The 16433-nt window shown below is 48.6% G+C and overlaps 1 protein-coding gene across 6 annotated transcripts in view; it reads left to right on the top strand.

Annotated features, from left to right (window-relative positions):
* The window catches only part of LOC111845719 (A-kinase anchor protein 13-like), an 84171-nt gene extending 81713 nt beyond the window's left edge, over positions 1-2458 (top strand). For all 6 annotated transcript variants that reach the window (XM_072698400.1, XM_072698401.1, XM_072698399.1 and 3 more), the window contains one exon: positions 133-2458. In XM_072698400.1, coding sequence (XP_072554501.1) covers positions 133-185 — 53 coding nt within the window. In that variant the 3' untranslated portion in view covers positions 186-2458. The remainder of the gene's footprint in view (positions 1-132) is intronic.
* Positions 2459-16433: the final 13975 nt, after the last annotated feature.

Genomic DNA, 16433 nt, shown 5'->3' with positions numbered 1-16433 from the left:
ACGGCGAGACTCTGGCCATCCGTGAGCCTGACGTCCGACTGAGTGAAGCGGCAACGATGATGGTTGGTGATGATTAACAACAGCATGTTAACGTCCACTGTGATAACGGGTGTCCGCTGCTGTCCCCCGCAGAGCCTGCGCTCCCCCAGGAGCCCCACGTGGATGGGGAAATCTACTTCTGCTGAGCGTCCCCTGCCGCTCACCGATATCCCACGATGACCTGCTGTCGGGGAGTAAGAGCAAACCGATCTCATGGACAGCTCCCCCTACAGGACAGAGTGGATGCCACGGTCCGTCTGCCCAGGGGGCTGACCTCCGACTTCTCTCTGAACTCGACAAGTGCGATCGACTGCAGAAGCACAATCAGGAGGCACATGTACCTTCCGAAACACAGCCGTCAAGCAACACTGGGCCTGTTCAGGTTGAAAACGGGTTTAACAGTAAAAACGGGCGATGTTTCAGCAGGCCGTTTCGGCTCCCCTCCGCGCTTCTAGAGCGTGTTTCCCAGCATCTAGTACAGAATATTACAAGTTCTTTGAAAAGATAAACCTTTTGCAAGATGTTGCCTTTAGTTGTATATTCCACAACCCCACGTTTCCATACCCCAAAACTCGTACTCATTGGTTTAGTTTTTCCATCTTAGTCCAGCAGAGTTGTGGAAATAAGAGGCAGCATAAGCAGGATTAATCACCAGGTGTGCATTACTGGTGTTAAAAGGGGGGGTTGAGGGGTGGAGTTAATGGGGAATGTCAGCCAATGGCAGGGCCTGCAGAAGGGCTGGGTTTTTGTCAGCAGCATGGTGTCTGAGAGATGGAGAGGCAGGAGGACCGACAAGGAGCTGGATGGGTAGGACAGGCGAAGCTGCCCTCTCCCCGATACAGTGGACAGATGTGTGGGAATTGGCCTTCGGGGGGAGCCACACTCAAGCTGTCAGAGGAAGTGCAGTGTGCTGGCAATAATTTAGAGCTCACTGCACAACCCCTACTATCCCCTTCATAATGTTTCTTTTGTAATTTAAATATGCTCACAAAAAGATTCACTGAAGAACAAAGACAATAATGAATCTGGCTGGAGCAGAAGCACTATCATATCATAGTGTTTTTTAAACAATCATGTTTAAATGGACCTCTTTTTAAAAAATGCCTTTTTGCTTCCTGACACTGAAATCACATGTGCAATCTGTCTCGCAATGTCAAAACTCGCCATTAGGAGGAACCAAGGTGCACATGTGGTTGAAATTTTTAAAACATTCCACCTCGGAAGACAGCCGTTTTTGAAAAACAAGTCAAGCTACTGTAAAGTGTGATTTGTGTCTGGCACATAGAGCAGCCTGGATGTGTGTCTCCGTATGGATACCGTGCTTTTAGTCTCGTTTAGGAAACGTTTCAGCCCGATAGAAACACCTGCAGTCTCAAGGCATATCAGCTAACTGAAACACTTTAGCATTAGCTTTTAATGCTAAGTAGCCTGCGTTTTCTTTTTAATTAAAAACTAATTTTCCTTTAAGCCTACAACTTTTTCAAATCCTCTTTTAAACTATGGTGGCTACTAGGCCTGGAATTAATTAATAAAATGAATTTCCTCAGTACACTTAGCATTTTGGTATTTGTCCAGTCTGTGGCTGGAAAATGGCTTTCCCCCCCCCACACTGTTAACAAACTGAAATGTGGTGTTACGTATGACTTAAGCTGTTGTTTGCCAACATTTCAGCTTGTTATGTCACACAGCTACCACTAGAAGGCACTGCTGCAATACTCAAATGGACATATGTTGTCTTGCTTTAAGGAAAAATCCTTTTTAATAAGAATCGTTAGTAAGGACTGGATTTTAAGGGTCTGTGGTCTATGCATATATCAACACATATGCATGTTTTCCTCATTAATGTTACAGTAGCCTGTGGCCTTTTATCTTCTCTATAAAACTTTAAACATAGGGATTACATTTCAAATGAATACTTGTCTTTTTTTAATACTAAATAAGTCTGCCTTAATTCTGTTCAGCTATTTTGATTGATCTTTCCAGGCTGGTCATCTATTTGTACAACCTCTGTTGAAGCTTTCCTGGGAAAAAAGGAAATTAAATTCTGCAAGTGAATTTAGGACTACTGGATTACATATTTATGTTTCTTTATCATAATACAGAATCTATGTAGCCTTATGCTAAAAAAAAAAACAAGATGCACTAGAATATCGCCCTGCTTCTCTGGAAAGTCCAGAATAGGTGTTTATACTGAAAGTTGTTAGTATTAAAGGTACATTATTCATGCTGAATTTTGTAAAGAAAATTGGTAAAACATGTAAATATGTTTATGTAAAAATGTAACTGTAAAATATATATTATATATATTGTGGTTTATGTGACCTTTTTCTAATGAGACTTTATTTATCTCTGTTCTCCCTGTTGTGGGAATTTGAGAAGTACAGGGTTTATTTCTCATAATAAATAACAGTTATGATAAGTTTGCTCCTTCTAAGGCCTGTTGCATCTTTTGTGACCCCCAATCAGTGTCATGGCCATCGTGCTCATCTGTCCCTGGGCCACTGGCTTCTGGGGTGTTTGATTGTAACTGTCTGTCTCCTGCCTTCCACCTGCTTGGAAGCACCATGAAGGCCCGAAGGCATCATGAAGGCTCGGATGCACAGTGAAGGCTTGGAGGCACTGTGAAGACCCGAAGTCATCATGAAGGCCGGGAGGCACCGTGAAGGCCCGAAGGTATCATGAAGGCCGGGAGGCACCATGAAGGCCCAGAGGCATCATGAAGGCTCGGAGGCACGGAGAAGGCTCGGAGGTACTGTGAAGACCCGAAGGCACCGTGAAGGCCCGAAGGCACCGTGAAGGCCCGAAGGCACCGTGAAGGCCCGAAGGCATCATGAAGGCTCGAAGGCATCATGAAGGTTTGGAGGCACCGTGACTCCTTTGAGCTTGAAATGTGATGGGTGCCTCATTGCCCCCGAGCGCCAGTGAGCCGCAAACCCCACGTTTTGAGCCTGTCGCTGAAAAGCCCAGCTGTGTGCCTTTGTTTCACTTAGGTCCAGACTTCACCTCCGACTAGACTGTTCTTTATGAAGACAACTCCTGCTCCGACTCTCTCCCGCTGGTCACGTAACTAGAGCCAGCTCATTATCTGCAAAAAGCCGGGGTCCTCTGGGAACCTTTTCTGCGGCTGACATATGTGGCAGCTTCTGTTTTCCTACGTCGGCGACACGATCAGTCTGCTGATGGGCCTGTTTTATGGCCACAGCCCTATAAGTGCCCAGTGAAGGTTCATAAAAGCCCCCGAGGTTGTAAATCAAGCAGCATCACATTTTGTTTTCTGTGCCTGCATCACCGAGGGAGAAGAGATGGCTGTCCCCATTCTGCCCCACCCCCGACAACAATTATAATTGCTACAGGAATCTTCTACAAGGCCTGAGTGACGTGAAAGAGCTTCCCATCACCTTCAGTCCTCGATCGGGTGGCTCAGGGCTTATCCATCAGGCTTTATTTCATCTCGATCTGCTCTCCTTCCTTTTCCTTCCTGTTTTCATCACCCTCTCCCTGCCTTTTAAGTTTCAATTAGTATTTTCCCTTAATTGATCACCATTCCCGGACTTGCTGATCCAGCATGTTTCTTTTTCTGTTGCCGGCAAACCTCTCGCCCGCTGCATTGATCTTCTGGGCAGGCTTCTGGAGTATAAAAGTCAACAGAGAACCGTCGGGACAGAACTTTCCTCTCTGGCACCCTTTTCAGAAGTTCATTCTTTACAACCATTTTGGATAGATAATTCTACCTCCTGTCTTCAAATATAGGCATATTATTTATGGAAGACCTCTTGTTTACCTCTGGTAGAGCAGCATTTGTGCTGAAATTTATGTCCTGCTCTGCAGATGCATGAATACACCCTTCTGGTAGGTATTAAAGAAGGGCTGCTTTCATATAAAGGGCTCCGCTTTCAGAGGCTTTCTCCCCTCTAACCCTCCCTCTGGCTCTGATGTTGATGCAGAGCCTTTCCAGAGCTCCACTGCAGCTCGGGGAGGGTGGGGGCGGGGAGAGGATGCTTTTCAGCTTGATAACGGGAAGGAGGCGGCCAGCGGGGCCGTCACAAAGGCCACAATCAGGACCTGCAGCTGCTGGAATGAAATTGTTTTGCTCCATTATTGCTGTCAACGAGGGCTATTCAGTGTGCCTGTTAACCGGGGGATTAGGCCTGCAGTTGGCCTCGTGAGTGTGTGTGTGTGTGTGTGTGAGAGAGAGAGAGACAGAGAGTGAGGGTGCACTGTGATTACCGTTAGCATGCCTGGCTTCTCTTTGGGGCCCCATTCAGTGGAAAAACTGGCGTCCAAGCAGGAAATTTCAATCAGGGCCACACAATGGCGCGGGGATCAAAGGTGCGAGCAGCGGATAGCGGGCAGCTTGCGACAGGCAGCCAGCTTGGGAGCTCAGCCTGAGAATGGCTTCATTGATCTGCTCCTGTAGCCTGCAGCTGAAACAATGGTGCCGTTCAGCTCGCCACACCAGACGGCCAATGCTGGTGCGGCCCCCGCTATGCATTTAGTCCTAGGAACAAATTATAGCTCCGGAAGTTCTAGAGAGGAATATCCTGATTCTCCTGAATCAGGCATTAACAGACACCATGCGTTCGTCTGCTGCCTGAGAGCTCTGCTGTCTGGCCAGATGGCGCCTCCTAAATCCAGCATGTCTCGCTGGGGTTTGATAGATTTAAAATCGAAAGGATGGATATTGAAAGGCCACAGAGGGTTATGGGTGGAAGCAGGGAGGCAACCAGCAGAGTGAGTACAGACACATGAAGTGAGCGAGGAAGGGTATGGGTTCAAGTCCTGGTGCGAGGCCCGGGTGACGTAGCTTTGAGAAACACATTTCGGTAAGCCATGCAGTCACGCAAGCTGCTAATGTTTGAGAGTACAGCGTGCTGGATTATTAATTTTTAAACAGTTTTTTAAGAAAGCAAATATGCCCTAACCTCCCTTGTGTGTGTGTGCATTTATACCACGCCGACATGCCCGTGGCAAACTCCACTCCGCTCATTACCTGGCCTGCTGAGTGTCCGGGGCACAGTGAGCAGGCAGTGTGGCGGACACCCCGTGTGGGGGCCTTTTAGCTGTGCTGTAGAGGACACGGCCCTGAAATGCAGACAGGCATGACGGGGCCACCCGGCACCTCCTCCGTATGAAGGGTCCTCAGGGGCAGTGTGAAGCTTCATACACCTTCCCTATGTCCTCTGCTTCTCCCCCTTCTTTTCTGGGCATTTGTATTCACACACGGTGTTTGCTCTCTGCACTGAGTACAACTCAGGGTTTATGCTGGTGATGAACCGGAAGCTCAGCCGTTGCCCCACACTCCCAGTGCCTCCATCCCCATCGCTAGCTGGTTGAGGATCTAGTTTCCTTCAGGTATCCCCACAGTACAAAAGCATGTCGTCAGAATAATAAATAGCCCGAAATTGCCGGTTGTGTGTCTGTGTGTGTGTCTGTGTTTGTTGCGTTTTTGTAATTACTAAGTTGTGGACACCAGATGTCCCCACAATGTAATAAAAGCCTGCAACATTCGACTTTGTGGGGACTTTTTTTTTGGTCCCCATAAAGATAACCTCAATTTTATAAAAAAAAAAGATGTAACTGTAACAAAAAATACTAAAAAATGCCAGAAGTCTTGTATTTTGTTTGGTTACTTATGGTTAATGTTAGGGCTGGGTAGGGGTTAAGGTTGTCTTTGTTGGGATTAGAGTTGTGTCCAAACATAAGATTAGAGAGTCCCCACAAAAATATACATACCTAATCTGTGTGTGTGTGTGTGTGCGTGTGTGTGTGTGTGTGAGAGAGAGAGAGAGAGAGAGAAAGAGACTGTGTTCGCTGCAATGACCTGCCGTTGCATGCAGGCTGTACACTGGGACAGATTCTGGGCTCACCATGGTTCTGCACTGAATATGAAGTATGGAAGATGGATTAGTGGATTATTTTGGGAAGTTCAACACGGTGCTCTGTGAGGACTGCTATCGCACTCGGGGTTTGTGCCACATTACGCGGGGGGCCTACAGGGACCAGCCCTGGATCACCATGACCCCCCCCAATCCTAAGCAGGTGGATGGAGGTGCACTGAGGCGCCTGTTTGCAGTTCCCCTAAATCACAGGAACCCCACGTGTGTGGGCTGTATGTCATCACCGCAGAGGGGAAGGGCTTCCCTTACCTGTGCGGGTCCTTTTCTTTCAGTAGAGTTGCTCCGGTTCTGCCTGGGCCTTTTCCCGCTGTGCTCTTACGCATCCATTTGCACACGTAGGTTACATCTGTGGTCGCGAGATGCCACATCATTTGAGTTCATGTGGTCACCCTGAGTGCTGTGGCTTACTTAGAGACCACAATATGGAGAGGCTGCAGCTGGTCAGCTACTCCCCCGATAGACCATTAACCGACCCCCCTTTACACGGTAGGATAACTCTTCATTCCAGACCCTAGGGTTTGAAAAGGGCCATCCTAGTTTGTAAAGCATGTTATTTGTTCCATTTACTGATGTTTCATTCTTCCATGAGGTTCTCTGTGTGTGTGTGTGTGTGTGTGTGTGTGTGTGAGCCCAGGCATGAGCATCTGTACACATACAGACCTATTCTAGCTGAGGTGTGTTCAGCTCATATGTGGTTCTCTTATGGGCCGGTCAGATTATAGTTTGCAGCCGGTTCATGACAGCCACGTCCAGCAGCTGAGGTGCCGCTGGGTGAGGCAGGAGAGGCAGGAGAGGCATATGCGGGGTGACAGGCACACGGGCAGGGTGGCGTATTCGCGGGCGGCAGTCTGGACGGGGGGTCCTCTGTCCGTTAGACGTGCGTGAATGAGTTTGGCTGGGCTCATTCCTCAAAGGGGCCTTTTCAGCGGCTCCTGAAAGGCGGCACCAGGATAATAGGCTGGCTGTGAAGAGAAGCTTTGCTTCTAACCCCCCAGCAAAGCCCCACCACTTCCCAGCCCCTTAGTTAAGGACTCTGGGGCTCCTTACAGATGCAAATGGCTTTCGGAACCCCGGCCACAAAAAGGATGGAGTGGCCTGCATGTGCTGGGGTTACTTTTAAAGCGGCGTAACCTTTAAGCCAATCAGCATCTGTGTCGCTGGTCCTACAGCTTCAAAACGTAACCCCCCCCCCCCCCGCACGCCGCGGATGTTCATCTGCTCTGATGTCTTTATCCTACAGTCCTGTATCAGGGGGGCACACTGAAGGTGTATTGGTGATTATGGCTGCAATCTTCTCTGCTGTGTGGAAAGTGAGTTTGACCACCGGAGCGAAGGCCAGACTGCACTGAGTAACATGGAGTATAGGCAGTGACATACAGGCAGTGACATACATTTGCTGCTTGTTTGAGAACTACATGAAAACAAGAGGCATGCAGAGAAAATCTCACTGAGCTTCTAGCATGAACGCCATCTCGATAACTGGGTGATGCTCATGATGACCTTGCTGGTGTGACTGTAACTAAGGGTGCGTCCGAAATTGCTTACTTGTTTGCCATGTAGTATGCACTATATACTACAGAAGCACTGGGCACACCAAGGCATGGCAGTGACGATGACAGCAGAGATGACAGGAGACAGTTTCACCCGAAGTTGCTCCTTATAATCACTCCTCAAAAGTGCCGCACAAATAGCAACAATAACACAGAGACCATCAATAGCAGGGAAACGCGGGGAGGTCACATGCTAGACAGGAAGGTTCACACACGGTAGAGCACGTTGGGATTACACGTACTGCACAGGTATGGGAACATGCGGTACTAAGGAGCACAACAGGTGTTTACACTAAACGCAGACACTTCTAACCAGACATATAAAAGGGCTATATACTTGGCTCACAAGCATGCTAGGATACGCTAATCCCACCGGCGCTACACTACTACCCCCCTCAAAGGTCAGCTCTCCCGGCGACCATCACTCTGTCCCCACCTCAGCTGAGACAAGTCCCAAAGTCCGGTGGCAGCTGCTGACGCACCATCTCTAAAGGGGAGGGGGCCGGCCACTCGCGAGATGCTGGGCTGCTGGTGGGCGCTGGCATTGCTGGATCCCCCCGGCCGCCGACCCTTCCCTTTCCGCAGTTTAAGGGGAATCTGCTGCATCTCTTGCTCCCCGGATCGGGTGGCTCCCCCAGATCACATGCACACTTCACCAGCTCCTGGCACTTCTGGGCCAGCTAGCCCTCCCAGTCGTGGTACCGCAGGTCTGACTCTGCCTCCTTCAGCTACCGGCGCTCCTCCGCCAGCTGGGCCTCAGGAAGACAGCAGGCCTCCTCCCGGCCGTGCAGCTCAGCCACGGTCTCTTGTTTAAGCTTCGGACCTCCGGCAGCATCATCTCCTCCAGATTCTTCCACACACAATCCCACCCATCCCGCAGCCGCCACTGTTGCTCCGTCAGCTCGCTGTGCTCCTCGTCCTGCTCGCACTGCGCTCACCGCTCCTCCAGCTTACGCTACTCCCTGGCCAGCTAGGCCTCCAGGTGACGGCACGCCTCTTCGCAGGCAGGCAGCACCGACTCCACAGCCTCAGCTTGCCTCCTGCAGTCACACTCGCAGCTGAGGTCACGCTGTGGTCCCTTGCCAGTGGTGGGCTGGGAGTCCTTGCTGGCTGGGGAGCCGTCTGAGACCCCGGGGGGCTCTTGCTCTCCCTCGTCACCAACATCTCGAATTGGAGTCAAACGAACTGGCATTGGTGGCTTGAGGATGCTCTATGGCCAGATGGAGATCTGGCGGGTTGGCAAGGGCAACTACAGGATGTGCTGTGGGCAGACGGTGGTCCGGCAGGCTGGTGGGTGATGCTGCAGGGTGCGTCGCACGGGTCTGGGGCTTCTCTGAAGAACGGCACAGCTCCTTCTTCGCCCCGTTGTCCCCTGCTCATCTGATGGCGAGCTTGGGGGAGACTTCCGGGCAGCATTGTATCCGGTGCTCCCTCTAATTATTATTATTATTATTTATTTCCACAGTCCCAGCTGACGAGCTTCTTTATCCACGCTGTCCCCTCTCCAGAATCGGATCACCACTTCGTCGCTGCCTGTAGGTCTGCCAGGCCTCGTTTGACGATGTTCAGGAGCATCTGCTCCAGCAGCACCAGTGGGGCCGCTTCTCACATCCCACTTCTGACACCAGTACAGCACTGGCCACCGAGGCTTGGCAGCAGCGGCGCAGAGACGACAGGAGACGGTTTCACACGAAGTTGCTCCTTATAATCACTCCTTAAAAGTGCCGCACAAATAGCAACAATAACGCAGAGACCATCACTGGCAGGGAAGCGCGGGGAGGTCACACGCTAGACGGGAAGGTTCGCACACGGTAGAGCACGTCGGGATTACACATACTGCACAGGTATGGCAACACGTGGTACTAAGGAGGAACACGTGGTACTAAGGAGCACAACAGGTGTTTCCACTGAATACAGACACTTTTAATGAGACATACACAGGGGCTCGCGAGCCGGGATACACTAATCCCACTGGCGCCTCAGTGTACAACGTAAGCAGTGTGTCCTAATCCTGAGTATGGATGAGACAGTGGCTGAACGGATGACATACTGCATTCTGTGAAATGAAAAGTGCGCGACTGTCGCTAAGCTATCCCACAAGGCCACTGACGCTGCAGCCAGAGACAAAAAACGGTTGCTTTGTTTTTTTTTTCAAGATGGCGGGGGATGTGCCATCTCCATAGAAATTTAAGTAGAAAATATTACATAAGTTGGCTCAGATATGTATTTTTTTCATTGATGGTTTTTAACAGCTTTTATTTTTTGTGGGGATCAAGCTATATCTTTGGTAAACATCCAGGTCGGGTACTACACAGGCCGCAGTATTCATGCAGTCTGTTCTCAGGCATATATATACGGTGCACTGCATTAATGATCAAGTAGTAGGTTTCTGAGGAAATTCAGTACCTGCCGTGTAAGTTTGCAATCTCAGATGTATCCTAAGCCCCCTTTCAGCTGATGTTACTGGGTTTGTTTGGTGCAGTGATGTTGTCTCCCCAATAATGGGCTGTAACCTGGGACCCAATCACCTTGTCACTGTTACCATAAGAGCGGCTTGAGGCCTTCACTGCTTCCACTGGCTGGGAAACGGCTGCAGAGGCAGCTGCTGCCTAATAAAACCCGGCAGCTACAGGAGCACCGCCGCTTGGGTCGCCTGCCAAACAGTGTAATGCCTCAAACCTCAGTGTCTCAGCCCCACTCTAAGACTGATTGATTAATTACCCCAGGCAGACTCATGGCCCCCAGGATCACAGTAATTAATCTGCCCAATAGGGTGTGACTAAGGAGCATGATGGGTAATCTTAGAGCGGCTTTCACTGACCAACAATGGCAGCTTCCGCCCACTCAGTGTATGCCTTTGAAATTCCTGTCTCCTGTGATATTCCATCCAACTGCCCCTGTTGTTTTTGAAGGAACAGTGCTGTCATTGTGTGAATTTTACTCCAGTGTGTAACGATACATTAAGGGTCCAAAGAGTGTTTAACCAGCCCTGTTCGCCCCCTCCTCCCACACACACACACACACACACACACACACACACACACACACAATCACACATGCCACCCACCCATCCAAAGTACGGTTTCCGTGCTCAGATAGTAATCAGTGCTGATCCTGGTCAAGCATCTACATACCTGCTACATCAAACCTACCAGACTGGAGTGCCACAGTCCAGCTAGTCAGTCTCACATTATTGCTCTTAATCTCTCCAGGTGGGATTTTGTGACATTGATCTTTTCAAACAGCTACCTCTGTTAATTACCTCTGATTGTGCACTCCCCAGACACAGGTCGTTCAGGGTTAGGTTTAAACAAGCCGGCTCGCTGCTCTAAGTAGTGGCAGGCTCAGATGGCCAGGTCGTTCAGGGTTAGGTTTAAACAAGCCGGCTCGCTGCTCTAAGGAGTGGCAGGCTCAGATGGCCAGCTCACCACCACACCTGCTCTGGTGCTCCACTGTAATGACCTACGGAAGCTGTGACCTGGTGTGGTGGGGAAGCTACAGTGAGTCAGATAGACAGGTCAGGAGATCTGACAGTGATACAGGAAAAGCAGACAATAGAGTTCTGGGGAGGGGTTATGAATGTGTATGTGTATGAATTATGATGTATAGCCATCACTCTATAGAACTATTCAAGAACTATTTAACTAGCTAATCAATGAGCTTCTTCATAGCAGGTTAACAGTTACGCAGCTGAATCTTTGCAGGCATTTTCACGACAGGAAAACAAATTTATGCTCAATAATGAATTTAGCTACACGTCTAGTCATGCATAATAATACATAAGGCGTTCATTAAATTATAGCAGGATTTGGCAGTATTGCAGAGTGTTTCTGGCTTGGTTCTTCTGTAGTAAGATCTTCCTTAATAGCGGTCAACCCAATGGGGTGTTTCTGGCAGTGTGAGCACTCATGCTGGGAAATGAGTCTCACATAAATCCACCTGAGATGTTCCAGGCTCTGAATCACAGCTGACACTGCAGTCCTGATTGGCTGTCAGAACGTCTCGTTCATCAATAGCCCATGGGAGATGCTTTTAAATGGGTCTGAGACACAGGTACATAGATCCCCTTGAAACATTGGTCATGTGGTAGAAAGGAACACAAGGCCTTGTCTAAAACCATAGGCTTTTTCCTAATTGTGAGATGCACGCCTGACACATGGAGCCCTGGTTCCCTGATCAGGGAGGTCTCCCCTCATCATCTCTGAAGGGGCATCACTTCTACCCCGCTGTGGTTCCCTGGAAGAGCCTATAAAATCATCAACTGTATCCTCAATTTCTTGTGGGTGGGGCTGATTTTGGTATATTTACTATAGCTTTTCTAAAGGAGACGCTGGCAGGCTGTTGAGATTCGACCCAATTCACCCCCCCCCCCCCCCCAACATATCTGGGGAGGCTTTGAATCCACCCTCACCGTCCCCCGTGGAATGCAGCTGTACAGTATTTACACTCAGCGCAGCCCTCTTCAGTGGGATGTTTAATATGGTAACCATCTTAATGTGTGCTTCTAACTGAACTGGATGTGTGTTTTTATAATGTCCCATATTTAAAATAGGACGTAATTACCCTGCGATGAATAGGATTTATGCTATAGAATACTGTCTCAGGTATGCAGTGTTGTCTAAAGCACCAATCACTGTCTTTGAATTTCCTATTTTATGGAGTATCATCTATGACACCGATTATTATCTATGATATGGAATATCACCTGTGGTACTCATTATTATTTATGGTATAGAATATCATCTAGGATACTCATTATTATGTATGATATGAAATTTCACCTGTGGTACTCATTATTATCTGGAATATGATCTATGATACTCATTATTATGCATACTATACCTATGAAGTGAATGTGATTCATTGTCATTGCTGACACACCACAAGAAAATGTGTCCTCTGCGTTTAACCTGTTTATGACATTGCAGTGGGCAATTATTATTTAGCACCCGGGGAGCACTACATTGCTCAGGGTACCTCAGTGGTAACTTGTTGGTGAGGGTTTTGAACCACCAACCTTTTCAGTCACAAGTGCGGTGGTTCAGTAATCATTAGGCCATTAGAAATTTCCTTCACTAAGAACTTTCATACATTTCTGGTAAAGCAATAAATTTGCTTGCAAGTTATTTTTGCATTAGTTATGTTTACTTGCCTGCTGCCCCTGTATCTGCAAGACAGGAAACTCTTAGTTCCGGTCCTTGCAATGCAGGCAGAGTGCAATAGGAACGCTGAGGCTGTTAAGCAGATAAAGCGGCTTGAGTCTATGATAACGCCTTAGAAAGGCCAAATACCTGTATCTTACAGTGCAATGCATTTATTTTAATAATGCAAATGAAATGTAATTGCAATTACATTTGTTTGAAATGAAATATTGTTGCTTTCAAGTATAACAATGGAACTTGTTTGAGGCATGCCATGGTAAAGGGATACGCAGGACAGCAAGAGGAATCATGCTGTGAAATAGGTGAAAGATCAAGAAAATGGAGTCAGTTCATAGAACTGAGTGAATATTGAAGGTCGAACCACACTCAGTTCTTAGAAATGGATGCATGTCGAAGGTCACACCACATGACTCGTGGTTTAGTCATTATAAAAGAAGCAATGGCTAGGTAAGAAGGCATAGCTGTACAAACCCTGCGCTGAGCATGTTGTTTTATACAAACCCTGTGCTGAGCATGTTGTTATGTACAAACATTGCACTGAGCATGTTTTTTATACAAACCCTGCGCTGAGCATGTTGTTTTGTACAAACACTGATCTTAGCATGATATTTGTGACACTCTTCTCTGAACCTGATGAAAGAATCGCCACAACACGTGGAATATCATTTTTGGTTCTCATTATTATCTATGCTGGAATATCACCAATGGAACTCATTATTATCCATGGTATGGAATTTTGTCTATGGTACTCATCATTATCTATGGTATGGAATTTTGTCTGTGGTACTCATTAATATCTATGCTATGGAATTTTGTCTGTGGTACTCATTAATATCTATGGTATGGAATATCATTATGATGTTTGGTACAGAATATAATCTATGGTACCCTGTGCTTGTGACTGGAAGGTCTCTAGCAGGATGATGCCCCTTAAGTAAGGCCTTTAATCCCAATGGCTCCAGCGGCGCTGCACTCTGCACTATGACCTCCAAACTTGCTCTCAGCTGCATATACAGTATGTCTATATGTCTCATAGAGAGAAAGATAGGGAGGGCAGAAAGACAAATTCTATTCTATGCTGTTCTGTTGTATTCTATATAAATAATTGTTTATGGTACTAATTACTGTCTATAATATGCATGTTCGTTTATTGCACTGATTATTATCTATGCTATGAAATGTCATCTCTGGTGCTGAGACTTCATAAAGAAACTTCAGGTGATCTGACTGTCCTGCTGCCATCTTTTGCTCTTCAGAAAGAACCTGTAAGAACATTTCATGCTGGATCCTGGAGTAAATGCTTCGCTACCGGCTGGGGTGACATTTCAGGCTGTACCTTGGCTCTCATGAGCCCCAGCAGGTCAGGCAGGGGGCGCTGTTGCAACATGCTTGATGTTGTGAAGCGGCCGTGCACTTTGAGCCGTTAAAAATGCATGATCCGGCCTGATTTCTTGGGAATGTGTGCCAACCACCATTTCTACTTCCATCAAGCGTCTGACATTGGCTCAGGTGCATTCTTATGGTTCTGCCCCCCCAGGAGAATATCCCCCTCATGACTTTATAGCTGCACACAAATTTCCTTGACTAACGAGATTTCCTCGCTCACCAGCGTCAATTAGCCCCCCCCCCCAGGTCCTCTCCAGCCCCGCCTTGCTTCGCCAGCGTCCTGCGAGAGGCTCAGGAGCCTCCAGGCTCCGACCCCCTCCCCTCGTCACTATGGCCTTAATTACATAACGCGGCCTGTGAAGTGCATAGCAGAGCGGGTGGGGGCAGGGTGGGGGCCCCCGTCAGTCTTGGTGCATGACGCTCCTCAAAGCTCTGCCTAGCCAAGACGAAGAGATGATAAAGAGCGAATTGGCCCACAGGCGGAGTAGGTTGTGGGTGGGTGGGTGGGGGGGGGTACTCACAAAAGGGGTCTAAGCCTCTAGTGTGTCCCTGAAAGCCTGGCTTGATGATTGCACGCCAAGGCTCCTTTCAAAATGAGCCTCCATTTACAGGGACTAGGTTAAGATGGGGGGGGGGGGGGGTCCATGTGCAGCCACTGCTGCTCCCCGGTGGGACAGGCGTGCCTCATCAGGCCCCCTCCCCGAATTAGACATTTATATTCTTCCCATGATCCCTTTCATCTAGTGGCGCGGAGACTGCAGGCTGTATGAGATCAGCAGCAAGGCTGTGCAGAAGTGCCTGGGGCTGGGGCCAGGACAGCTGCTGCATGCTCGAGGGACTCCCTCCATGCCCCCCCCCCCCCACCCCCATCACCAGACCCTCCCACCTGCACTACATTAGACCCCGCCCTTGCTGGATGGGCATGTTGCCCCTCAGTCGTAGCACCTGCACTGTTCTGTACACTGTCTACTCATTCGTTCATTGTTCATATCTGGGGCTACTGCGCTGGGAGGTATTTTTATAATACTCCAGGGCAAGAAAACTGTCTGATCAGTAAAGTTCCTCTATCCTTACTTCACCTTAAACGCCCCACATGGCTTTCTGTGTTACACCAACAGTGTTGGGAAGTGGATCGTCGCTACAATGTGAGTCACGACGCCCCCCCCCCCTTCCCCCCCCACGTGACTGTAGGTGCAGCATTGTGTGGACAGTGGAGGGACAGAATGGTTAAGGCCAATATGGCGGTGAGGCTCAACCCGGTCCTCAGGCACCTCCAGATGGCTCAGGTTTTTGAAAAATGTGGACTGTCTAGCAGGGAGCTTGGGAGGGAGCAAAAATGTGGTCTGGGGGACTGTGAGGAGCAGGTGAGAAGCACTGTGATACAGGGAGCAAAGATGGGGAATCTGGCAGACAGCATATGGCTGGAAATCCACACTGACCCCTTCAGGGGCAGAAGCAAGTAAGACATCCTTGCTGGTGTTAATTCAACCAATCAAAAGGCAGCCAAAGGCTTTGATTGCATTGGTAACTTTTAATTTTGTTCCACCGGCTACTGAGCCTAGAGACGAAAGCCCATGAACACACACAGAGAAGATCGTCTTGACGCCCGCAGTCATAGTCACTTGACTGGAATGTAAATATTTGGGGGTGGTTTCGTGGTTATCATGTTGAAGTCATCCTCTGTCGCCAGATTTCATGGTGGCTGACTAATAGTATTTCCTTTCGTTTTGTTTTACTACAGCTATAGTAAGAGCCCTTTTGTTAGCATTCAGTTAACTTGCGTGAAAATCCCAATTACCCATAGCCCCTTTCAGGCCCTCAGCCTGCACTCAAAAGTGAGACTGTGAGGAATACGAGGGACGGAACTTCTAGCCGTGCCTTTCTACCCCTGAAGATGGTCTGCAAAAGGACCCCCCTCCCCGGGGAAGCCAGGGCCCCAACAAGCACCCTGTCTTGAATTGGAGCACCTCTTGTGTTCTTTTTGCTGTTAATGAAGTGTCTCGCACCTGAGCCTCTGACTAGTCTCTGGATCTGGTTCACAGAGAAAGACAGCAGAACAAGCAGGCAAATGCTGAAGAAAACTTCTATTAGACCTCTGTCTATATTAGAGGTTAGATGCTGAAAGTGCACAGACATAAACAGAGCTATTGGATCTTGGAGAGAGAGTGCCTGTGGATTAGACATGGTGGAAATCCCCCTTGGCCCCTTGCAATAATTAGAGATATATTTTCTAGCTGTCTGCCTGGACCCGATGGCACCTTCCCCTCGACACAGCAGGGCGGAGGTGGGGGGAGGGTGGGGTTGAAGGTCTAATTATCTGTAGAGCTTATTTATTTAGCTGTTCTCCCTCTGAGTTGGTGCAGAGTCACTGACAATCTGAGGTTGTCGAGGCAACCGCT

Source organism: Paramormyrops kingsleyae, chromosome 13 (assembly GCF_048594095.1).
Source record: "Paramormyrops kingsleyae isolate MSU_618 chromosome 13, PKINGS_0.4, whole genome shotgun sequence".
Classification (NCBI taxonomy): domain Eukaryota; kingdom Metazoa; phylum Chordata; class Actinopteri; order Osteoglossiformes; family Mormyridae; genus Paramormyrops; species Paramormyrops kingsleyae.
This window is presented reverse-complemented; position numbering and strand designations above follow the sequence as displayed.